Source organism: Pollicipes pollicipes, unplaced genomic scaffold (genome assembly GCF_011947565.3).
Source record: "Pollicipes pollicipes isolate AB1234 unplaced genomic scaffold, Ppol_2.1 Scaffold_6686;HRSCAF=7923_pilon_pilon_pilon, whole genome shotgun sequence".
NCBI classification, from domain to species: domain Eukaryota; kingdom Metazoa; phylum Arthropoda; class Thecostraca; order Pollicipedomorpha; family Pollicipedidae; genus Pollicipes; species Pollicipes pollicipes.
The window spans coordinates 37,475,933-37,501,720 of record NW_023596921.1 but is presented as its reverse complement, the minus strand read 5'-3'; the positions used below and the strand labels follow the sequence as shown (position 1 = coordinate 37,501,720).

The following is a 25,788-nucleotide window of genomic DNA, read 5'->3' as shown; positions in this document are numbered from 1 at the left end:
TTCAACAACTGCCCTTTCAACCATCCGAAAGCTGTATGACTTCAGTCACATTGTCCCTAAGTCAATCTTACACTACTTCGCCGTAGCCTGCCTTGGTAGTATATGGTGATTCGGCAGCTGGGCACATCATTTCGACAACACAGCCTGTGGTAGGTGGCTCTAAACAGCTTCACAATCAGCTGGCTCAAGGTGTAGTTTTTGCGGGCGGCCGCCTGGCGCCTCTTGCTCGATTGTTATTGTCTTGTGAGGGGCGGGGCGCCGGCGGCGTGGAGGCGCGGTCCGCAGTTGCTGAAGTGAAGGCCGCAGTCGTCCGTGGTTCGCCGGAGGAGGGGAAGCAACCGTCAGGTTGCTGCGGTGTTATTTCAGGTATGTGTGCAGATCAGAAAAGCACTTTTCTGTTTTATATAAGAAGGATTATGGCGAGGCGTGTTTTGGGACGTAACACCTCGCGTGACGCGCTGAGCGGGGAAAGGTCAAGTAAACTTGATGGCCATCCCATTCGTTGAAACAAAAACGATCGGGGAACGTTGGTTGTTTGCGGCTGGCAGCCACCCTTGTGTGTGATGACCACACAGTGTTGGGGTAGGGTGTTTGGTACTTAAAGGGGTGCCTTAAACACCTCTGAGGCACTGTCAGTGATGCGTGTGCCACTGAGCCCCTATCATGTTGCTGCCTCAGCAATACCCATTCCAGTTGTCGGTTGTCTGTAGAACAAGGTAATGCCTGTGAATTGTTATAGGACATTTGTATCTGCCTACAACATTGTCCATGTGTATCAGGATATTTGAAACTATTGTGGGTTTTGCCCTAGGAGGATATAAAATCAATACCTTCTAGTGCTTGTCATCAATGTCATTCAAACATTTTGTACATGGTGTTTTGTGTAGTGTAAATTATTGCCTCCTTTAAAATATATCAAAGAGAAAGAACCTCTGAAAAAAATGGTGCTAGGCTAAAAACATGGAAATACAGATAAATGTTTTCTGATCCATTTAGTATATTTATTTTACCATGGTTCCTCAATGTGTGCCTATGGTAGCTATGTTGTGAAGTTTTGGCCATGGAATGAGCTATGTGGCAGGTAAGTACATTCAGAAGTATCATGCACATGATAGTAGTTATTTAGTCTCAGGGTTTCAACCCTAATATAAAGTGCAAGAGTAATAACAATTTGTATTATTTCAAGTTGTTGGGGCTGTTTAAGGAGACTAAAAGTAGGTACCTAATTCCTTTTGGAAGTCACATACCTATTACATGGATAAAGTTTGGCTGTATCCATATATAGTATATTGTGAAAAGGGTTTTGCTCAGTATAGCTTAAATTTAGGCATTAATTATATATTTATGCTATAGCAAGCTCTTAGTTTGTTGAGGCTCAATTTCATGTCAGAAAAACTCTGGGCAAAACAATCAGCACACTGCACATGAAACATTACTTCCTGGCTAGACAAAAGCTTTTTTATGCTGCCAAAAGTCAACCAAAACTTGAAATAATGTTCTTGAAGAAATTATGTTTTGCCCAGACATTTAACTAAAATGTGTCCCAAATCAAGAATTGCAGAAGTATAGCTAAGAATTCATGTTACAATTGTCAGTTCCCAATTGTTTAATATGGTGGGCTGTGTATTATTTTGAATAGTTGAGTACTGTTGCTAAATGAAGCATGTTTAATGGAATTAAATGAAAATTAGATTAGCTTATTGATGACCTTTTTATCTCAAGTGTTGATAATCTGAGGGTCTAAAGCAGTACTGTTGGGGCAAACTGATGATTAGTAAATGAACTGTAAGACTGTAGAACTGTACCTGTGAGCAGCAGAGTCTGCTAAGGATCAAGGAGGACAGTGATTTCCTCCCTCCCCCTCTCCATCCAAAACTTGCATTGCTCCTCATGTAAAGGTGTTATGACTGCACTGTGTGACTTTCTAGTCATGGCGCCCAGAGAGTCAGATATTTATCTTCATTGTTTCAACATCACATTTCTTTTCATGTAGTCACATGATATTTAGTTTCATCATCCATCATCACTTTTGTCAGGGCTCTGCAAACACCTGGTGTCGCCATGATGCTGTGGTCATTGCGTGGCCACCACCTGCTGCCTGGGAGCCGGCAGACCCTGCTGAGATGGGTCAGGTACCAGTCAGCTGGCACCATTGAGTACAAGCCTATCAAGAAGCTGATGGTTGCAAACAGAGGTATGTGAATTTGGACAATGCTCAACTAGGGCAGTACATGTGGGCTGCTTTGCTTGTGAGTCCTCTTAAGTCACAGATCTAGATGTGCTGTGAGTTGCACTCTGCCCACACCACTTTTTTTCTGCCCTCCCTCATGTATCAGCAGTTAGTGCTGGTAACAATGATTGCATTTGTGTTGAGGCATTTTGATCAGCTTGCTAACCATGGTTTTGTGGTCAACAAATGTCTAAGGGGCAATGCCAATGTATGCAATTATGTCGGATTTGTTCATTAATGCCACTGTTTGGACGTGTTACGTGCGTGAGCGCGGTGTCATGCTCGTGCTGCGCGCGTCAGGCGCGTGAGCGCGATGGTAGACTCGCGCTAGACGCGTCAGATGCGTGAGCACGTTTCCAGACCGGTGCTGAACTCGTCAGACGCGTGTGCACGGTGTCAGGCTCGTGCTGGACTCGTCAGACGCGTGTGGGCAGTGTCAGACCCGTACGGTACGCGTCAGGCGCATGCACGCGCTGTGTGACTCGCGCGTCCGTCCCCAGGCGAGATTTCGATCCGCGTGATGCGTGCCTGCACGGAGCTCGGCATCCGCTCGGTGGCCGTGTACTCGGAGCAGGACACCATGCACATGCACCGACTGAAAGCCGACGAGTCGTACCTGATCGGCAAGGGCCTGCCGCCGGTGGAGGCCTACCTCAACATTCCCGAGATCATTCGCGTGGCCAAGGTTAGCGCGCAGACGCGCACAGCGCCTGCCGCCCGTCTGTGGCGCCGCGGGCGGGACTGGACCCCGCTGCCAGACAGATGCTCCCTTCTGCAGAGCTGGACAGATGTGTGTCGGCCAGGCGGGGAGTGTTTAGGCAACTTGGATGCGTGTTTATTTATGGTGGTCACTATTAGACTCGACGGCCGGTGCTGATCCCCTGGCGCGAGCGCGTTCAACAACAGAGCCTGTTTGTCAGCCGACGTGTCGTGTGTCCGTTGATTCATGTGCATGTGTTGATCATTGCTGTCGTACCTGCGTGTGCCGTCGAGTTCGGTAGATGTTTGTGTGCGCTAGAGACTTCTGCGTGTAGGTTACGCAGCTGATGAAACCATTCAATTCTACGCACTTTCAGGAGCACCGAGCGTTTAGATGAAAACATTTTTCGTTCACATCTTCGACACTCGCCTTCCCAGTGTGCGAAAACAAGGTGGCGTATGCATTCAGCAGACGTGCCTGACTCGCTGCATTATCTGACATGCCATAATGGTGCCCGTGATTTCTGCTTTGGATCCCACCAACACATGTGTGAACTCATGGGATCACACCCATATCCAACGCCATTGTCGGAATCAGCATTAGCGTCTCCGACACCCATGCTGTCTGAATGTCATGACGAACCGACATGCGCGACCTGTGATATGTATGGGACTGGCCCTCGCCCACACTCACTGCCCTACTGCCGCTGGCCGTTCGTGACCGCCGTGACACCTCCCCGTCCGCAGCACAATGACGTGGACGCCATCCACCCGGGCTACGGGTTCCTCTCGGAGCGGGCCGACTTCGCGCAGGCGTGCGTCGATGCCGGCATCCGGTTCGTCGGCCCGGCGCCGGACGTGGTGCGGCGCATGGGCGATAAGGTGGCCGCCCGGCGCGCCGCCATCGAGGCCGGTGAGCTGCGGTGGAAGGGTCACGGGGGTGGCTGCTGGTCGGCTGGCCAGTGGAGTTACGATGGGCACGGACCACGCCGGACTGGGATGTAAGGGATTGGACTGAACTGGACCGGACTGAAAATGCTGCGGTGGGCTGTAGTCTTGGCCGGGCTGTGGTCTGGGCTGGGCTTGGGCTGTGGTCTGGGCTGGGCTTGGGCTGTGGTCTGGGCTTGGCTTGGGCTGTGGTCTGGGCTGGGCTTGGGCTGTGGTCTGGGCTGGGCTGTCTGGGCTGTGGTCTGGGCTGGGCTTGGGCTGTGGTCTGGGCTGGGCTTGGGCTGTGGTCTGGGCTGGGCTTGGGCTGTGGTCTGGGCTGGGCTTGGGCTGTGGTCTGGGCTGGGCTGGGCTGTGGTCTGGGGCTGGGCTGGGCTGGGCTGGGCTGGGCTGGGCTGGGCTGGGCTGGGCTGGGCTGGACTGGGCTGGGCTGGGCTGGGCTGGGCTGGGCTGGGCTGGGCTGGGCCGGGCCGGGCCGGGCCGGGCTGGGCTGTGGTCTGAGCTGGGCTATGGCCTGGACTAAACAGCATGGTCGGACTGGACAGGAGAGCTTCTGAGCAGGCCCGACCGGGTCTAACTGGGGCAGGCTGTCATCGTCAGATCAGTGTACCGGCCGTGACCGGACTGGTATGTGGTCTCTTCTGGCGGACCAGTGTCGCTGTCCCCGCCAAACCCGGACGGGCGGGCACCTGCCCTGTCCGCAGCGTTCCAAAAAATCGTTCCAGCAGGGTGTGCAGGATGCAAATATGAGTTCATGCTATCAGAATCCTGTCTCCCGGCGACCCCTGCGCGCGGCGCCGCGTTGCTCTTTGACTCCGAACTCAAATATCCGATCTCCCGGCCCATTTGTCAAGCCTGAGGCGCTTAGGCGCTGGGCTGACCTCCGCCCGGTTCGGTGCTGATTGGCCGATTATGAGAAAAGGGAGGGACAGCAGACAGTGAGCCCCGAGCCGGGGGTGTAATAGCATGAAAAACATGGCCATCCCCGCCAGCCAACTGGTCGGATGCTGAACCGCTGTGCGCCTGGCCCGGTGGGCGTCGGGGGGTAATGAGCGCGCCGTGCACAGGTGTGGAGACCGGCCTGCCGGTGTCGATCGATTCGACGCTGGCCGCTCAGCCCAGACGGCCGGCGTCTGGCACCGGGACGAACGGGCGCACGGCCGCCTTTGGCGATACGTGTCTCGTTTGTATTATGTTCCACCCCTGCTGTTCTACACGGGCCGAGTTGGTGGGGGTGGGTTCAGGGGAGGGGGGGGGGGACGTTTGTGCTGCGCGGTGGGCTCTGCCGACGGGTCCTCTTGTCGGGGACCAGGGGACTCGCCGATAGAGCGTAGGGCTCGGTAGGGACGAGTGCTGCGATCACATGTGTTGGGGACGTGTGTTATGCATCTGTTGATAAACTGTATGAAACGTCGCAGTAGTGGAGTAAGGCCACCAAGTCATGGCGCAATAAGGGCAGTTGGTAATGCGTTGGGCTGTTTATCGTGCAGCCCCACACATTGCGCAAGTAAGTCATGGGTCGCACTGCGCCTTCTGGCTCCGGCGATTGCGACAGCTATTCCCATATCAGAAATTCATGCTCGCGGACGCTGCACGACCTGTAAACAAAGAGACGCAGCGCCCGAGATCCTAGACCACGCGCCCACGAGCAATTTCAGCGAGCAGGGATACCACACAGCGCTAGGGAAGCGGACGCCGCCGTCGTCCCGCCTGACGGCCGATGTCCGTGTCCCGGCAGGTGTGAGAGTGGTGCCGGGCACGGACCAGCCGGTCACCTCCACCGAGGAGGCGGTGCGCTTCTGCCAGAAGCACGGCCTGCCCGTCATCTTCAAGGCGGCGTACGGCGGCGGCGGCCGGGGCATGCGCGTCGTCCGCAACATGGAGGTGAGCGGGCGCCGACCGGCCTGTAGCCGGGCGCCGACCGGTCTGTTACCGGGCGCCGACCGGCCTGCAGCCGGGCGCCGACCGGCCTGTAGCCAGGCGCCGACCGGCCTGTGGCCGTGCGCCGACCGGCCTGTAGTCAGGCGCTGACCGGTCTGTAGCCAGGCGCCGACCGGCCTGTAGCCAGGCGCCGACCGGCCTGTAGCCAGGCGCCGACCGGCCTGTAGCCAGGCGCCGACCGGCTGGTAGCCCTGTAGTCAGACGCCGACCGGCCTGTAGCCATGCGCCGACCGGCCTGTAGCCAGGCGCCGACCGGCCTGTAGTCAGGCGCCGACCGGCCTGGACGCCGACCGGCCTGTAGCCATGCGCCGACCGGCCTGTAGCCAGGCGCCGACCGGCCTGTAGCCAGGCGCCGACCGGCTGGTAGCCCTGTAGTCAGACGCCGACCGGCCTGTAGCCATGCGCCGACCGGCCTGTAGCCAGGCGCCGACCGGCGGTAGCCACTCGCCCGGCCCGGCGATAACATCGGCCGGTGGCGTAACCGGCTCGGCGCGATTTATGGCGGCGGCGCCGCTGCGATGACGGCTGTGGAGACGGCCGCGTCCCGCCGTGGCCGGCGGAGGGCGACGCAGCGTCGGGACGATGTCACGCGCCGACTCAAACAGCGTTTGGTTCTGCTGAGGCTGACGCAAGGAGCAGAGGTCAGAGGCCAGAGGCCAGCTGAGAGGCGGCCGCCCGTGCCGCTGCGCGACTGGCGCGTGCCGGTGTGTCGTTTATCACGCGATGCACCGCTGAGCCGGGCCGGTGTATGACGGCGTGCTGCGCGGCCTGACCCGCCCGAGGGCCTGCCACTCAATCCGTCCCCTGCCAATCCTTGCGTTACCGTTCTGTCGGTGTGACGCCCGTCCACGGGCCTAGACGAAACGCCGCCCAAACATTCTGAGGCTCGGGTCAAACCACCTCATAGTTAGTGTTGGTGTTTATTTTGTAAATTACTTAGAAACCTGTTAATTATGGTATTGACGTTGGCAGCATGTTTTGCAGTGGTTGTGGGACCAGGGTCCTTGCTAAGCACGGTTCGTTGCGAAGGCCGTGATCCCACCGCGCCAGAAGAGCAGTGCCAGCGTAACAGGCAATTTTGCCCGAATGATGGTAACACACCACGCAGTGCTATGGCACGGCCGCCTCGTGCCAGCCGGACACTCTCATAGCCGGTCGTTAGTCGGCCGTCCTTGACAGGCCAGAAGAGCGAGCGTGGTCAGGAGACGCGAACCCCGGCAGCCTGCCGCCCTGGTGGCCAGGCTTCCGGCGCGCTGCCGCCCCCGCCGCGGCCGCGGCCGGGACGCCGCCGTGCCGCACTGACAGCACGCAGACCATCACGTGGCGCCGCCGTGTCCTCCCGGCCAGCCTGCGGCATACTTCACGCCCTGCCTGCATGACGCCGCCCGATTGGTCACATGGCGCCCCCGTGCTCGTTTTTTTATCGCATCTGGGTAACGCGGGATGCGAAACTGAACCCATGACCACGCGACCATCCGGGGCAGTAGACCGGCTATAAACAGGCGGCTGGCGCGGTTACCGGGCGGCCGGCGCGCCCGCGCGCGGATTGGCCGCCGGCGGGGTGTGTCCGTGACGTCACCGCTGCCGGTGGCAGGGTCCACAGCCGGTCCACCCGGCCGGCGGCGGCCCGGTGACGCACGGCCGACACGCTCGGCCGGCGCTGGCGGCGCCCTGTTTACCGAGCCGCTGCCGTGCGGGCAGAGTCCAGCCGGGGTCGGACCAGACGGCGACCGACTGATCTCGCCGGCGCGCCGGAGGCGGTTGGAAATCCCGAGAGATGTTGTCGGTCACAAGCTGCTGAAGGACAGTTCGTACGGTGACCCGTACAGCCTTACACCCAATGTAAAGGACGGATGAACAGGCGCGGCCCCGGACCTGGCGTGGGGTCATCCGGTCGACCTGACCCCGGCAGACTGGTCGGGCTCTGGTGTCGACCACCGCTCTGTCACTGAACGCAGCGCGCGGTTGACGCCGCGGGAAAGTAGGCGAAAGAGCTACGGAGCAGCTGGATGCTGTTTGGATAGGGCGTTTGGGTCTGTTTCGGTTGGCGACAGCGTGCTGTTACTGTCGCGCGGAGGTCTTGGGGGTCAGCGGAGCTGAGTTCTAGCAGGCCATCTGGTCTCGCCGGTATTCGGAAATTAACCTCAGCGACAAGGCGCAGTGCGCCTTCTGCCCGGGGTGTCATAGGTAAGTCTGTGTGCAGCGATTCAAGACCACGCCTTGGATAGCTGAAGAGCGGCTGTCGTCGATTCCGAATGCGAGTTGGCGTCCCAAGTCTCAGGACGGCCGTCGTTTGGGGAGCAGCCCCCATTACCCTTGACCTGACACCCCTCCGTACCCACCCTCAGGAGCTGGTGGCAGAGTATAACTTCCAGAGCGCCACCTGACCTAACTTGACCTGACCTGACCTGAACTAACCCGTCGTGCCCGCCCGCGGGATGTGGAGGGGAACTTCCAGCGCGCCACCTCTCCTGACATGGCCCGCTGTGCCCACTCGCGGGATGTGGAGAACTTCCAGCGCGCCATCTGGCCTGACCTGACCTGACCTGACCCGCCGTGCCCACCCGCGGGATGTGGAGGAGAACTTCCAGCGCGCCATCTGACCTGGCCTGACCTGACTCCGCCGTGCCCATCCCCAGGATGTGGAGGAGAACTTCCAGCGCGCCACGTCCGAGGCCAAGGCGGCGTTCGGCAACGGCGCCATGTTCATCGAGCGCTTCATCGAGAACCCGCGCCACATCGAGGTGCAGGTGATGGGCGACAAAGCCGGCAACGTGGTGCACCTGTACGAGCGCGACTGCTCCGTCCAGCGCCGTCACCAGAAGGTGGTGGAGATCGCGCCGGCGCCCAACCTCGACCCGGAGGTGAGTACGGGGCGGCGACGCAAGGTGGGGGCGCTCAAGGGCTGCGCAGGTGGCTGGGAGCGGTGTTCTGCATTCTACGGGGAAGGGGGAGGGCGCTCAAGGGCTGTGTAATCGGTTGGGAGTAGTGTGCTACGACGCAGGACATGCCTGTTCCGTTTGCACGTGATCACTCTGACCCTGGCAGCGCCCAGTGCATACGGTCAGCGTGACCGTCTCACCAGCGTCATGTTTGTGTCGCGTCGAGAGGCTTGCTCAATGTTAGCTTGCGACATTTCGTCTCTGGAGAAGTGCGCTTCTAGGATCTCGGAACCATGCTCGGCTTCTGGACACTGCGTTTTTCTGCTGCGATGGTTCGTTAGCAGCTCTGCAGACATGTGCAGCGCTCAGATAGCAAATACTACGTCTGCGGTCCGCACGAAGGCCGCATGTGGTTCGGCGGCGCTCCTAGTGTGGCGATGTGGCCTTGTGAGCTCAGCCCCGGTCATCAGTGGCATTCAGCCGCTGATGTCCGTGCGGACCGGACATAGCCTGAGGCCGGGCCACTCTGGACCTGGACACAGCCTGAGACCGGGCCACTCTGGACCAGGACATAGCCTGAGGCCGGGCCACTCTGGACCAGGACACAGCCTGAGACCGGGCCGCTCCGGACCCGGACACAGCCTGAGGCCGGGCCACTCCGGACCCGGACACAGCCTGAGACGGGGCTACTCTGGACCCGGACACAGCCTGAGACGGGACCACTCTGAACCCGGACACAGCCTGAGGCCGGGCCACTCTGGACGCGGACACAGCCTGAGACCGGGCCCCTCCGGACCAGTCACAGAGTGGCCTGCGTCTCGGCGCTGTTGAATGAGTGCCGGTCAACATGTAGTCACGAGTGTCGGAGAGTTGGCTGGACAGCTGGCCGACTCCTCACCGGCACGCCGCCATGCTCCGCGCAACGCCCGTATGTCCAGCGCGCGTCCAACGCCAGCTGAATGCTTGCCGTAGCGGCGTGGTCCGCCAGTCGAATCTGGGTGCCAAGCGCCGACCTCGCTTGGCCGCGGCGGGACCGTCCCGACTTTCGCCACGCTAAATATAACGCCCTGGTCGGGCCGTCTAATGGGAGTGACGGCGGGCGGCGGCCGTGTTCTCAGTGTCCCCAACCCCACCTGTGCCATGATCGTCCCCCACATGGCCACGCTGTGTGAAGCTCCGCCTGTGGCGCCGCAGTAAAGGCGCGCTTGGTTTTGGGGTTTATGCTTAACTGTATCTTTGCTCGAAAGCCGTTCATTTCCATGTTTCGTCGAAAGAGGAGAAAATGGTTATTTTAAAGCGCAATCTTTCAGTCCTTAGCAAATGCAAGACAGCGGAAATATCGCCACCTTTGCACATTGTTTTGTTCAGTAGGCGGCGCTGCAACGTGATGATCTTAAGTAGCCTGCTAATAATAGTGCCAGCACCGTTTTTGTTAATGCTGGCACCACTATTACTTAGTGTCCTCGCACAGAGCCTTGAAGCCAAAATTTTACTGAACTATTGCGGTGAAAAGATTGAATAGGTAACCAAAAGTGTATGTTAATCAGGAGATACTGCATCTGTATGTATATGCAACTCAGCAAAAATATTTGAAATCCCTGCTTCCCTTCCGTCCCGACAGTTTGTTAGCGACAGTGTCTCGGCAGAGCTCCATACCTGACCGGTGAGGTGGGGTGTAGGGCGAGACCAGGGACCGGCCGACTGACCTCTGCAGTCCGCCCTCTCGTCTGACCTCTGCGGTCTGACCCGTCGTCTGACCTCTGCGGTCCGACCCTCGTCTGACCTCTGCGGTCTGACCCCTCGTCTGACCCCTGCGGTCTGACCCCTCGTTTGACCTTTGCGGTCCGACCCGCCGTCTGACCTCTGCGGTCCGACCCGTCGTCTGACCTCTACGGTCCGACCCCTCGTCTGACCTCTGGGGTCCGACCCGTCGTCTGACCTCTGCGGTCTGACCACTCGTCTGACCTCTGCGGTCTGACCCCTCGTCTGACTTATGCGGTCCGACCCCCTCGTCTGACCTCTGCGGTCTGACCCCTTCGTCTGACCCTTGTGGCCTGACCTCTGCTCGTCTGACCTTTGCGCCACCTTCAGGTGCGGGACCAGATGACGGCCGACGCCGTCAAGCTGTGCCGCCACGTGGGCTATGAGAACGCCGGCACCGTCGAGTTCCTGCTGGACAGCAAGGGTCAGTACTACTTCATCGAGGTCAACGCCCGGCTGCAGGTGGAGCACACCGTCACCGAGGAGATCACCGGGTGAGCACGGCCAGCGGGGCGGCGGCTCTCTGGCGGAGGAGGGGGGGGGGGGGGGGCAGTCAGGTCACCGAGTCAGGTCAGGTCAGGCGGTGCTCTGGCGGAGGGGGCAGTCAGGTCACCGAGGAGATCACCGGGTGAGCACGGCCAGCGGAGTGGCGAACCTCTGGCGGAGGAGGGGTGGCGGCCCTCTGGCGGAGGGGACAGTCAGGTCACCGAGGAGATCACCGGGTGAGCACGGCCGGCGGGGTGGCGGCCCTCTGTCGGAGGGGACAGTCAGGTCGCCGGGGAGAGCACCGGGTGAGCACGGCCGACGGGGTGGCGGCTCTCAGGCAGAGGAGGCCGGGCACCGCAGCCAGTTCGGAGACCGGTTCGTCGGGTCGCAATTCTCGTGTGGCCTCCCCAGGCCCGAGTCTGCTGAGATGGTACGGGGACAGCCCGATAGGTCTCCTGTCCAAAAGTCGCAGTTTGGCGGGCGGTAATCCATTGTGAGCCAGTCGTTGTCTTAAGTCTAAACCAGACAATCTCATGTACTGCATTGAGCAACATCTACAGAAGCAGGTGCATTGCATGCATGTGTACTTTTAACCGTCGCCTGCATAGTTGCCGCGTCGGTGAGAAGGCAAGAAATTGCCGTTGGTCACGGACAAGTGTCGGTCAGATAGTCACGCGACAAATCTGTTTCTTTGGTATACAATGTCAGGTATTTTGTGCTGTGGGTGCGGGTGTATCGTCAATTTCGTCTTGTTTGTCTGCTTCTCGGTTTGGTTCCGTCATTGTGCGTCCCTCGTGTTGCAGCAGTGACCTCTCTGTCTTGTACACATATTACATGGCCGTCACGTCCTGGGGATGGCATAGACCCTGCGCCTGCCTCGCTGTTGATTCCACTCGGCGTGTTTTCCGTGCTCCGGTATTGACTCTGGCCTGTGCCGAGGTGATGACCGTGACCCGGCGTGTCCTCTATCCTCAGCATTGACCTGGTGCAGTCGCAGATCCGCGTGGCCGAGGGCCTGACCCTGGAAGAGCTGGGCATGACGCAGGAGAAGGTCCGGCCGGACGGCTGCGCCATCCAGTGTCGGCTGACCACTGAGGACCCGGCGCGCGGCTTCCAGCCCGACACCGGCCGCATCGAGGTGTTCCGCAGGTGCGGCCCGCCGCCGGCGCACACCGGCAGACGCCGCCTGGCGCAGGACACGCCGGCACACACTGTCCGGCACAGGACACACCGGCAGACACTCCAGCACAGGACACACCGGCAAACACTCCGGCACAGGACACACCGGCACACACTGTCCGGCACAGGACACACCGGCACGCATTGTCCGACACAGGACACACCGGCAAACACTCCGGCACACACTGTCCGGCACAGGACACACCGGCACGCATTGTCCGACACAGGACACACCGGCAAACACTCCAGCGCAGGACACGCCGACAGACGCTAACGCATAGGACACGCTGGCACGCACTGTCCGGCGCAGGACACACCGGCAGGCGCTCTCCAGTACATGACACACCGGCAGATACTCTCCAGCACATGACACACTGGCAGACACTCTCCAGCACATGACACACCGGCAGACACTTCAGCACGACACACCGGCAGACACTCTCCGGCGTACGACACACCGGCAGACACTGTCCGCCGTCGGCGCACACTGTCAAATATTGGCACAAGACACAGCAGCACACACGGTCCACCACGCGGACTGCTTCGAGCTGTTAGGCAGGCGCAGCTAGGGGACACGAGGGACCGGCTCTGTGCAGTGCACACCAGCACGCACTACTGACAACGGCATGGGCTGCACCGAGGTACACAGTCGGCGTGGTGACGGGACCACTGCCCGGGGTATGGTGTACACCAACAGATTCTGTCGACGCCGCGTCCCGTACCGAGGCACTGAGCGGGTGCGCACGGGCCATCCGACCGCGGGACGCGCTGATCACAGCTGTATCAACACCCAGCGGGCACTGACCGGTGCGGCAGCACAGCCAGCGGGCACTGACGCGGCGGACGGCGGCGGTCCGCGCCGGCGGTCGACGACGTGCGCTGTCGAGGAGGTCGCGCCCGCAGGCAGTGTCTGCGTCATTACCGTTAGGTTGGTGATCCGTCGCGCCGTTCGCCGCGCTCGAGCGAGCGAGGCGGTCTCACAACGCGTCGGGGACTACAACTCTAGTCCCACAATGCGATGTCTGCCACGCGAGCGATTGCGCCAGCTGCGCGCCTCGTCCCCCCGTCTTCCGTGACGCCGCGTACCTTGACGCCACGTCCGGCCGCAGCGGCGAGGGCATGGGTATCCGGCTGGACGGAGCGTCGGCGTTCGCCGGCGCCATCATCTCGCCCTACTACGACAGCCTGCTGGTGAAGGTGATCGCCTACGCCGGCGACGTGCAGGCGGCCGCCAACAAGATGAACCGCGCCCTCCGCGAGTTCCGCATCCGAGGCGTCAAGGTCAGCGGCGCAGCGGCGCGGCGACGCTCCCTCCGGTGTCAGAGCAGGCTGAGAGGGGGAGGGGAGGGTCGGTTGGAAGATGTTTGAATGAGTCGTGCGTTTTGCTGGTGGTGGATATGTTTGGGGGAGCGGGCGGCTCGAATGGAGAGTTGTTAAGTGCTGCCATGGCGGTCTACAAGTGAAGGGAAAGCTTCGTATTTTTTTCCCCAATTTCCAATATACCGCGGCCATTTGGCTCATAACCATTCATAACCTAGCAGGCTACAAATCCCAGTGATGGTGTTTTTTTAACTGGAAAGACGTTTCATTGCAGCTGACTGTCTCGTTCTTTCCAGACAAACATTCCTTTCCTGTTGAACGTGCTGGAGAACCAGAAGTTCCTGTCGGGCACCATCGACACCAACTTCATCGACGAGAATCCGCAGCTGTTCCAGTTCCAGCCGTCGCGGAACCGGGCGCAGAAACTGCTCAACTACCTGGGCCAGGTCCTGGTGAACGGGCCGTCGACGCCGCTGGCGACGGGCCTGCAGCCGGCCGTGGTCACCGTCAAGCCGCCGGACGTCGACGGTACGCTCGCGGCCCGGCCCCGGGCTGCGTCGGGTGTGTGGGCTGTGTCGGGCGGTGTCCCGTCCGCAGGTGGCTGCAGTGGCGCGGTGTCGCCCCGGGCTGCGTCGGGAGTATGGGCTGTGTCGGGCGGTGTCCCGTCCGCAGGTGGCTGCAGCGGCGCGGTGCCGCCCCGGGCTGCGTCGGGTGTGTGGGCCGTGTCGGGCGGTGTCCCGACCGCAGGTGGCTCTGGCGGCGCGGTGCCGGCCGCGCGGCCAACGCCGGGTCTGCGCCCGGGCGCCTCCCGTCCGGTCTGATGTGTGACGGTCGGTCCAGCTGTCGGACGTCGGTGGTCGGGTGGCCCTGGGGCTGCCGGGCTGGGCTGACGCCTGTGACGCGGTGGATATGCAATAGTGTTTATGGGACGGGCTGGCGGGAGAGAACGGGGAGCTAGCTTGTCATGGAAGCAAGAACACTAGAACCAATTTAAAGGTGTGTGCTTTTTGGACACTGAACACTGAACTTTGCAGGTAGGGCGTCAGCGTTCACTCCCCGGTGAAGTATTGCGATGGATGATGCTAATCCCGGGTTTTCGCAGCAATAACTTCGTGATAAGGATGCGTTTGGTGGCTGTCATTACATCAGATGGCCTGAGTGGTATCACTCACTTTTGAGCCCGCTTGCACCCGTCAGAACCCACCCTGGAGTCCTTTGGAAAAGTGGGACATTACTCACGCATGCCCGCTGGTCGTGTCACATTCGAGGGGCTCCGAACCTGTGCCCCCCAGCTTACACGTGACCGTCACGCCTCCACACGCTCTGGCTTGTGTCGCTAGTGTGCGCCCTTTAGGCGGTTGACTCACTCTCCTGTGCGTGCTGTGTTGACCCCTCTATGTAGGGGCGCGTCGCCCTGCCCGGCGCGCGGCTCTGTGTCCGATAATCACAGCGTGCCGCTCCTCTTTCTCTGGCCCGATCGGCTGAGCTGACCTGCTCGGCCGCCTGTCTTGCAGAGTTAGCTGTCTCTGCCAACCACGCAAGTACGTCCCGTCGCTTGCACGTGCGCTGACCGCTAAGCCGTGCTTCTCCAGCTGGCATCGGCTCCCCGGTGCCCTGGCTTGGCTGCCCCGCCCCGCACGCGGTGTGGCGTCCCCGGGCGGTCCGCGCTGCTGCGTACAGCCGCTAGGTGGCGGGCCCGCCGCCACAGCCGAGCACTCTCGCCGGCCAGGGACCCGCGTTCGCTGAGAGTGCTCGCAGCGCTGGCTGAGAACTCCCACATTCGGTGACATTCCCGTGCGGGCGGGCGGATGGTGCGGCTCAAACTTCTGGAGATGATTGTTTTGGTGCGCGTTGGTTCATTGAAGTACTGCTGACAACTCCGATCCTGCGCAGCCTGGTATCCTATCGCAGGCTGCCTCCGCCTTGCGATCATTTGCCGCCCATCTGGCTATGTATTTATCCCTGAGAGCCAGAGCTAATTTAAGAGCTTACTGAAGGGGGTTTGGCCTACCAATCAGGAACGCCATGGGAGGGAAATGTACACCAGTAATAATTTTATTACATTATGTCCATAGCGCTACGCCGGGAGCAATTGGAAAATGTTGTTGGTTAGGTTGTAATTTTGTAATTGGTCGGGGCCTGAGTCTGTTTGTGGGCATCAAAATGGTGTGATCGTTATAAGGAAGATGTAGTGTTGAAATTTGGCGACATGTTCTTTCATTTCACGCTGACAAATTGGGCTTGGAATGGCTGGTGCCAACGCGCTGTACACGACGTGGCCGCGTCACAGTATATCTTGCAAGCTTTCTGGATGGACGACGCCTCCCATTACTACCCTGTTAATGGCCATTGGTGTTTTGCTTGTGAGATGGCCGGCGGCCGTGTGATGCAAGCCATATGGCTAGATTATGGACTTGTTTACTCCATAAAGCTGCAAACTCCGCCACTGATCTGTTGTGGTAGGCGGATGTTTTCTTGGGAAGGCGGGGGAGGGGGGATTTGGTGAATTCAGTGAACTCAGTGACCGGTCCTGCCCGCCCCCCGCCTGTCCGCGCCAGCGAGTGTCAGCCCGAACTGAGGTCAGCTGAGCTCACACCGGCCTCCGCCCCTATCACGCCAACGCCGGCCGTCTCCGGAGCCGAGCCCCGCCACCTTACGCGGACGTCAGCTGAGCTCGCACCGGCCTCCGCCCCCATCACGCCAACGCCGGCCGTCTCCGGAGCCGAGCCCCGCCACCTTACACGGACTGCTGCGGCGGGAGCGCAGCCGGCTAAGCTGAAGTGCGGCGCTGCCGTGGCGCGCAGGCTTCTGGCAGCATCGCTCGCTGTCAGCGCGCAGCTTATCCAGTCCTTGTTTTGGATCTGTGAGCTAGTTGACGGCATGCCAGCATCTCACTGGATCGCTTCGTTTCATGTTTGTGGTGGGGGCCGATATGACGTGATTCAAGTTGATTTTTTGTGGTTCTGTTGGCCGGCTTGGTGGCTCAATGCCGCCTAAGTTGTACTTGATGGTTTCGTTGTTGAGAGAACGCAACAATGCTACCACTGTTCCCTTCAATCCTATAGATGTAAACTTTGCGACACTACTGCAAGAATATACACCATTTAGCTATGGATCTATTGTGGGCCCCACTTCGTTTTATGTAAATACGTCATTTGGCTAAGCCGAGGCTTGTTTCGAAGTGAACCGCTTGCCTTTGCATTTGCTTTGCTGTATTATAACTGCAGCATTCTCTGCTTTCACATTGACGCAGCATGCTAGCCAGGCTGAAGAGCTGGTGCGACTGAGTCTGGCTGGCTTGAGCGGCAGCAGCCGGAGTTTGTCTTATTTGCTCCCGATGTCTGAACCTCATGCTGAAATGTCTTGGAATGCTCCTTTCCAAAGAGATCAATTTGTAGCTACCTGAGCGGCAAATCACCTGAAATACAGGGCGTAAAACTCGTGAACATTTTTTACCGTTTGTGCCGAGTGTAGCACTCGTACAGATTAGTTTATCCCCCTTCATTTTTTTTCCTGCCGCTAGGAGCCCACGACCTGCGCAGGACCTGGACAGAAGGTCCGATGAGTTGCCTGCGGCGTGTCCTCTTCGGTTCGTGTGACCGGCTTTCTGGTCGCCGGCAGTCGTCACCGAGCCTCCAGCGGGCTGGAAGCAGGTGCTGGACAAGGAGGGCCCGGAGGGGTTCGCCCGGGCCGTACGGCAGCACCCAGGGCTGCTGCTGATGGACACCACGTACCGGGACGCCCACCAGTCACTGCTGGCCACCCGGGTCCGGTCCCACGACCTGCTGAAGGTGAGGTCTGCCGCCGATCCTTGCCCTCCCCTACACTGGCCACCCAGGTCCGGTCCCATGACCTGCTGAAGGTGAGGTCTGCCGCCGATCCTTGCCCTCCCCTACACCGGCCACCCGGGTCCGGTCCCATGACCTGCCGAAAGTGAGTGAGGTCTGCCGCCGATCCTTGCCCTCCCCTACACCGGCCACCCGGGTCCGGTCCCATGACCTGCTGAAAGTGAGTGAGGTCTGCCGCCGATCCTTGCCCTCTCCTACACTGGATACCTGGGTCCGGTCTTGCAACCTGCTGAAGGTGGGGAGAGGGTGGCTGCTGCGGGCTCCCTCCATCTCTCGTCCACTGATCTGGCGTCAGGTCAGCTCAACAGGGGCTGCTATTAGAGATAGAACTCCGCGGGACTCACTGCAACAGCGAGAAAATGCATTTTTAAGTCATGATTAGTCCAACATAACCTCGTTGGGCAACTGGTTCCATGTCTACCAAAAGTTCCCCTGAACATCCTAACCACCAGGTGGCGGGCTCTGTCAAACGAACAATGCCGCATTTCCCAAAGCCGCCCGCATGCCTCAGCTCCGTTGCGGCGGCGCGAGAGAGGACCGTGGCCGGCGGTGGCGGTGACTTGCGCGCCGGCGTTGGCAGGTGTCGCCGTTCGTCAGCCGCCGGCTCTCATCGCTCTACGCGCTGGAGAACTGGGGCGGCGCCACGTTCGACGTGGCCATGCGCTTCCTGCACGAGTGTCCGTGGGAGCGGCTGGCCGACATGCGCCGCCTGGTGCCCAACGTGCCCTTCCAGATGCTGCTGCGCGGCGCCAACGGCGTCGGCTACACCAGCTACCCCGACAACGTAGTGCACGAGTGAGACCCAGGGCTCGGCGGAAGGTGGCGCGCTGGGGAGGCGAGACGGCATGCACGGGATGGGAGCGGATGGCGTGGTGGAGATGGGAGCGGTTCGATGGGGATGGGAGGGGATGGCGTGGTGGGGGTGGGAGCGGTTCGATGGGGATGGGGAGGGGATGGCGTGGTGGGGGTGGGAGTGGTTCGATGGGGATGGGAGGGGATGGCGTGGTGGGGGTGGGAGCGGTTCGATGGGGAGGGAGACGGTGCGGCGGGGATGGAGACGGGGCGGTGTGAATGTGGGATGTGGCGATGGGCAGGTCGGTTGACTGCGATAGAGGCTGCGATGAGGGATGACCACCAGTTGCGCCAGAAAAGCCTTAGGGGCCAGGTTACTGCGACGTACAGATGTGAAAGACGATGTTATACTACATCTTTCCCGCAGGATAAGTTGGGATATTCCATGACACCACCTTGTTCAGTCCTGCACTTCAGTTCTCGCCTAGTCTGCACGAACTCTCACATTTCCAACAGTGAACGCATCGACATGTTTCAATGTACAGAAGCTCTCCCGTTCTGCGCTGTCCGTGGTTGGACATGCTGCCCACTGTCCACACGGTCGGCAGTAGCCAGAAGCTCCGTCCCCAGGTTCTGCAAGCTGTCGGTGGAGGCCGGCATGGACATCTTCCGCGTGTTCGACTCGCTGAACTACCTGCCCAACCTGCTGCTGGGCGTGGAGGCGGTGGGCAATGCCGGCGGCGTGGTGGAGGCGTCCATCTGCTACTCGGGCGACATCTCCGACCCCAGCCGCACCAAGTACACGCTGCCCTACTACATGCAGCTGGCTGACGACCTGGTGCGCGCCGGCACGCACGTGCTCTGCATCAAGGTGAGCAGGCGGAGGAGTGACGATGACAGGGCCGAGGAGCCAGTGGGCCACTGGTATTTGGGATGGCCCGGCATGCCGGGAAACGACCTGGGAGGGTGTCCTGTCTCGATGTCATAGCATGCGTCATCTACACAGTGTGCTGCGGACGTAATGACGGAATGGTTAGCGCCTTTGGCCCTCACGTGGGGAGCCGGGGTCGAGTCCCGGTTGCACCATGACCCCTGTGCGACAATCTGGCCACTGCAGTCGCTGCCGCTCCTCGAAAGGGTGTGCGATGACGTGCGCCGCGTTTACTTTAAATACAGAAGGTGTTGTGCTGGCAGTGGTGGGGCGCTGAGCTGAGTTGTAGCGACAGTGGTGCTGTGCTCACAGCTGGACCAGCTCCCCCCACACCGTCGCCTGCACCGCTGGATGGTGTGCGGTGATTGGCTGATGTCTAGGCTCTGCCTCTCAGCGCCTTCCCACTCACTGACCAGACCTGCCTCTCAGCGCCCTCTTGACCACTGACCAGACTCTCCCTCTCAGCGCCCTCCTGACCACTGACCAGACCCTGTCTCTCAGCGCCCTCCTGCCCTCTGACCACTGACCAGACCCTGCCTCTCAGCGCCCTCCTGCCCTCTGACCAGACCTCCCTGTGAGCGGGCGCCCGCTCTGACGCCCGCCCCTCGCCGCAGGACATGGCCGGCCTGCTGAAGCCGCAGGCGGCCACCATGCTGATCGGCGCGCTGCGTGACAAGTACCCGGAGCTGCCGATCCACGTCCACACGCACGACACGGCCGGCGCCGGCGTGGCCTCCATGCTGCGCTGCGCCGAGGCTGGCGCGGACGTGGTGGACGTGGCCGTCGACTCCATGTCGGGCATGACGTCACAGCCCAGCATGGGCGCCGTGGTGGCCAGCGTGCAGCGCACCCCTCTGGACACAGGTGTGAGGGGGATAGAGGCGGGTCCCAGTAGCGTGAACGCCATGGTGGCCAGCGTGCAGTGCACCCCTCTGGACACAGGTGTGAGAGGGACACGGGAGAGTGGTATTTTATTACAGCACAATGCGTGCATTTCTGAGGCTCCAGAGCGTGAGGGGGAGACGATTTGGTGGCAGTAGTGTTCGGAACTTTGGTATTCAGCGGCCTGACCACGTTTGCTCCCTGACTGCAGAGTGCTGCTCTGCCTGTGTGTGACCACTGTCCGCTTCCAACCACAGAGTCCTCTCGTGCTGGGGCCTGGCCGGGTCTGGGTCCTGGCTTTGTATTAGCGTGGATACCAAGGGTGTGTCCCGAATCCTGGCGACAGGATCTGTGTATGTCATCAGACTCCTCTGCGACGTCCGTGTGCATTCTGGGCCACCCCAGCCCGCCCGGTGTGTCTGCGTCTGACTGACCGCCGACCGCCGGCAAGGACCCCGCTGTATGTCTGACCGTCGACCGTCGGCAGGGATCCCGCTGCCTGACGGACCGCCGACCGTCGGCAGGGATCCCGCTGTTTTTCTGACCGCCGTCCGCCGGCAGGGATCCCGCTGTCTAACAGACCGCCGACCACCGGCGGGATCCCGCTTTTTGACTGATCGTCGTCCGTCGGCGGGGATCCCGCTGTTTGTCTGACCGCCGACCGTCGGTAGGGATCCCGCTGTTTGTCTGACTGCCGGCCGCCGGCAAGGACCCCGCTGTTTGTCTGACCGCCGACCGCCGGCAAGGACCCCCGCTGTCTGACAGACCGCTGACCGCCGGCAGGGATCCCGCTGTCTGACTGACCGTCATCCGTCGGCAGGGATCCCGCTTTCTGACTGATCGCCGTCTGCCGGCAGGGATCCCGCTGTCGACCGTGAGTGACTACTCGGCCTTCTGGGAGCAGACACGCACGCTGTACGCGCCGTTCGAGTGCACCACCACCATGCGCTCGGGCAACGCCGACGTCTACCTGAACGAGATCCCCGGCGGCCAGTACACCAACCTGCAGTTCCAGGCGTTCTCGCTCGGGCTCGGCGACAAGTTCGAGAAGGTCAAGCAAGCCTACCGCGAGGCCAACATGCTGCTCGGGGATGTCATTAAGGTGGGCCGCCGTGTGTGGACGGTCTTCGGGCGGGTCTGTGGGAATGGCTGTGACCTGTGAGATGCAGTGTTGGGCTCACGAAGTGCATTCGTGTTTATCTCAGTCCCCTCACTTCTCGTTGCCTTGATGTTTGCGACGCTTTCAGTGCCGTGTTAAGTGATCCATGTGTAACACGCTCCTTTCTTGCGTCGTCATCTCGACAGTTTCATGTAAACTTCCCCAGTGATCGTGACGGATATTTCCAATCGCGATGGAAATGTTAGCATTAACTCCAGCTAACTGTGAACTGAGGCTCGGCTGCGAGGCGCGGTCTCCGCTGCCCTGAGCGCCGCTGGTGCCGGCGCCGCCCGGTCCTGGCGTCCAGCTGTGAGAGGCGACTGTGACCCGCCGCCTCCGCCGCCCGACAGGTGACGCCCTCCTCCAAGACGGTCGGCGACCTGGCCCAGTTCATGGTGCAGAACAACCTGAGCGGCCAGGACGTGCTGGACCGGGCCGAGGACCTCAGCTTCCCCAAATCGGTCATCGAGTTCATGCAGGGCTACCTGGGCGAGCCTTACGGCGGCTTCCCGCAGCCGCTCAGGAACAAGGTGCGACTGGTGTCTGGTGTCCCCGACACATGACGAAGTGGATGGTGCTGGTTGCCAGTTTCATGAACCGACGGGCATCCCCAGAATAGGGAGCAGTCATTGGACAGGATGATTCTGTTTTGTGTGAACCTCAACGTCGTGTCGTGCGTGATTAGGTTGCGCGGGTCTCGTTGGGGCCTTGACGTGTGTGGTATCCTTTGGGGCCTTCGAGGGTCTGGAATCTTTTGAAACGTGCAAAATATTGTCCATTCTCGCATGCTTTCCCGGCCGTGATGTAATGTCCGGGGTCCGAGTGGAATGGCCTCATCATGCGTCAATTCTGACATAATTACTTTGTTTCGCATTGGTTTTCCCGAGTCCGGACCGACTGTACCGCGTTCGGAAGAGTCTTCTTCCCCCAATCCTGATGGCTGTCTCAGTTCCTTTAATATGTCTATACGCACGCCTTACATACTGGTGTGCACCCTGGTCTCAGGTCCTGAGAAGTCTCTCCGCCAGAGGTCCCCAGGACCCTTCCTCGAGTTTTGAACTCGGCCCTGCGTCTCGACGTACCACTGGCATTCAGGTCTGCCATCTCATCCATACCTTTTCCGGGATATCCCGACGCGTCTCCACATATTCTCCATCTCTGTCGCTGGTGTCCCCGTGCTGTAGATCATGAGACGTCGCCCTGCCCCGAGCCTGGACGCGTGTCTCCGTGTTAGCCATTGATGTCCCACCCCCTCGCCCCATCCCACCCAGGTTCTGATGGGCCTGTCGCCCGTCGAGGGCCGGCCTGGCGCCAACATGAAGCCGATGGACTTCGACGCCGTGCGCGAGCAGCTGGAGGAGCGCTTCTCCGACCTCTCCAAGTTTGACATCATGTCGTACGCCATGTACCCGGACGTGGCGACCGAGTTCTTCCAGTTCCGCGAGAAGTACGGCCCCGTCGACAAGCTGGACACGCGCATCTTCCTCGTGGGGCCGCGCGTCGCCGAGGAGTTCGAGGTGGGCCTCCCCGGCCGCCCGCTGGTGGCACGCGGGGATCTGTAGCGGCCAACGGTGCCCTCGCAGTGTGTTCGATCGGTGGTGTTTCGGGTCTTTGCTCTCATGTGGGCTGGGTTTGGTAGCGAAAGTTTATGTCTACCAGCGAGAAGGCGGCAGATGACGGGATGACGCAGACCGTCGTTCACACCTTATGTTTTCGATTTGCGTGCTCCTCGTGACTCCCGAACTCGTCCACGCCCCGTCTGTGGTATCGTCCACCGCTCGCCAAAGACGAAAGGGCCATCGGCTCTCGCCCCCGTCTCCTTCGCCTCCATCTCACCGGCCCGTCTCCGGACCCGGCGGCCCATGCTGACCTGACCTGACCTGACCTGACCACCGCCGCCAGGTGACGATCGAGCGCGGCAAGACGCTGCACATCAAGACGCTGGCGATGGCGGCCGACCTGACGCGCAGCGGCGAGCGCGAGGTGTTCTTCGAGCTGAACGGGCAGCTGCGTTCCGTGCTGATCCGCGACACGGAGGCTGCCAAGGTGAGCGGCGCGCGCGGCGCCGCGCGGGCATCGCCGCGGACCGTGTCGGCTCTGCTCGGTCCACGGCGGGCCGCGCGTGGCCGCCTGCCCCGTGCCTGCCCTCCAGTGCAGGCACGGGGCAGGATGCGCCGGCGATTCGCCGGTTATGATCGAGTCGTTTTAATGTTCGTTACTAACCGCGCGTCGTGCTCTGAACAGCATCGTAACGGGAACCATTTTGTGGTTAATTTTTATATCATTCATGCAGTGCGCTCATTCATTGTTCGTTTTTACAGTTCACTCAAGTTGCGTTCACATAATCTGAGCAAAGCCATTAGCTATTCCGAACATAATAGCTGCACTATTTATTCGGGGTGGATTGCGTGCGTGTATCGTTTGTGACGTCATTCTGCCGCATTTGTGCATACGTCATGACGACGCCTTCCGTGCAGCATTGACGGTGCTTCTTTATGATTTATTACCTCATCTATCCGGCATTTGTCACTGATTCATTATTAGTCATTCCCCATTTCATAACTTGTTTCCTATGTAGCCCTTTGTCTAACGCGGACACCGAGATTGATGTGCACCAACCAGCCGCTACCAAACAACCGGCTTAAAAATCGGATAAACGCGATGGCATTGACCCTTGAATAGTTGTTCGGATCAGCAGCACGTTCGGACACTGTCTAGCATCCCCTCCCCATGTCCGGCATCAGATCCACTGTCGCTGCCGTCCTCCGACCGAGCCCCGCCGTCCTCTGCCCGGACCCCGGTGCCCTCTCTGATTGGACCCCGCCGTCCTCTGACCGAGCCCCGGCGTCCTCTGACCGGGCCCGGCCGGCCGTGTCGGCAGGAGATCGAGGTGCACCCGAAGGCAGACCCGGGCGACAAGCGGTCGGTTGGCTCGCCGATGAACGGCACCATACTGGACGTGCGTGTCAAGCCGGGCGACGCCGTCACCAAGGGCCAGCCGCTGGTGGTGCTGTCCGCCATGAAGATGGAGATGGTGGTCCAGGCGCCGGCCAACGGCGTCGTCAAGACGGTCGAGGTCGACGGCGGCGTGAAGGTCACCGCTGACGACCTGCTCGTCACGCTGGAGTAGGGACGGCGGCGGCGATCCGCGCCGTTCGGATGCGGCTGAGGGCGACGTGAAGCACTGACCCAGCCGACGTCGTCGTCGTCGTGGTCTGTGTCCGGCGGTGTATGTACAGCGACGGCTGCACCGCAGCGCCAACGAAGCTGTTGGGTCCAGCGCGGTGTCCGCAGAGGCGCCGCTGTACACCGGCCGCTCGGTCCTCGGTGTGATTCAATGTGATGACTGTGTGCCAGCAACGGCATCTTCCAGCAACGGTAGCCTAGCTGTGGCCGACTAGGGCCCGGTTCTAGCTGTGTCTAGCTGTGATCGTGTTCCCTGAGGGGCCTGCCATCGCGACGCGTTCCATTGGCGTTTGGGATCACTGCCGGCAATAGGGAGAAGTGACGGAGTATTTCCGACGATGCCGATGAGACCAACGAAGCATGGGCCGGGGTGGCGAGGTCAAGCCCAGGGTGGACCTACTGGAGCTAGGCCCAGCGGCCGGGCGGTAGTCGGCGTCGCGTTTTCGATCGGATGGTGCATGCTTACGGACAAAGCCAGTCGTGCGCGCTTGTTTTTTTGTACTCCTTCATGCTTGGCAATCAGTGCGCGTATAAGGTCTTGCCATATTCGTTAAGTATTGGTTGTGGGCTGTCGCATTTTTCAAGACAAACGTGGGATATCATTATGTGAATCTAATAACTGGGCGGCGAGTGATGTTCCCATGCGTTTGCCCTTTGTGTTTTTAATAACGGTTGGGTGGGTGTTCTTGCGCCATCACTGGCCAGCCAGTGATGGCGCCGATCGTCGCAGCCCTCGGCTGTGCGGCAGGACGCGACCTGGTCGGCAGCAGCTGTGACGGCAGCTCCGCTGCCTTACCGGTCAGCCAGTGATGGCGCCGACCGTCGCAGCCCCCGGCTGTGTGGCAGGACGCGACCCGGTCGGGGGCAGCTGTGACAGCAGCCCCGCCGCCTCTGGCCTGCGCGGGCCGTCTCGTCTCGTCTCGCCTCGCCTCGCCTCGTCGCGTCCTGCCGCACGCACGGCTGCGGCGAACCGCACATCGCGGCGTCGGAACGTAGGCCAGTGGCCGCCCGCTTGGACTGCAGGTACTCCAGCCAGTCCTGCTGAGAGTGGACCCCGCTGCGCACTGTCCGCGATCATCCGGAGCGACGATCAAGTCCCGAGGCGGGAAAGAAGACGTGCCCCGGTGCGATTCTGTATACCCTGCCTGCTCCCCCCCCCCCCCCTTCGTCCTTGTGTTCCGGCCGCCTCCGGGTCGGCGCAGTCCCCTGACGCGCGTAGTGCTCACACGGACACCCTGCCGGTCCGGCCCCGCCACCCTGTCTGCCCCGGCCTCGGCCGCCCCAGCCTGTCTGTCCCGGTCTTGGTCCCGATCCCACCAGTCGGTCCATTTCTGTCCGCTCCTGTCTGTTCTCCTACCTATCTCCTCGAGTCCGTGGAGGCAGGAAGGCGGTGACTAAGAATAGTGCAATATACCCACGAGCCGCAGGCGCTCTCTTCCACAGAAGACATCTTCATTGTACTGAGCGAGGTAGTATGTAGTGTGTGTGAAATGTGCTAGCTGTGTTTGCGTGGTTACTCCTCTCGTCGAATAAATTTGAGCATACTG

General features: G+C 60.5%; 1 protein-coding gene across 2 annotated transcripts; it reads left to right on the top strand.

Annotated features, from left to right (window-relative positions):
• Positions 1-334: 334 nt before the first annotated feature.
• LOC119107244 (pyruvate carboxylase, mitochondrial) lies at positions 335-25,788 on the top strand. Of its 2 annotated transcripts, XM_037230660.1 has the most exons (20): positions 335-366; positions 2,037-2,194; positions 2,731-2,915; positions 3,677-3,842; positions 5,613-5,758; positions 8,455-8,679; positions 10,789-10,952; positions 11,920-12,093; positions 13,233-13,404; positions 13,740-13,971; positions 14,958-14,984; positions 17,065-17,234; positions 17,872-18,086; positions 18,714-18,954; positions 19,629-19,878; positions 20,754-20,998; positions 21,406-21,585; positions 22,327-22,572; positions 22,958-23,101; positions 23,937-25,788. In XM_037230660.1, the coding sequence occupies exons 2-20, from the start codon at positions 2,062-2,064 to the stop codon at positions 24,183-24,185; spliced, it is 3,564 nt and encodes a 1,187-aa protein (XP_037086555.1). In that variant the 5' UTR covers positions 335-366; positions 2,037-2,061; the 3' UTR covers positions 24,186-25,788. The 2 variants fall into 2 exon arrangements, with proteins under 2 accessions (XP_037086555.1, XP_037086554.1); XM_037230659.1 differs by lacking the exons at positions 335-366; positions 14,958-14,984.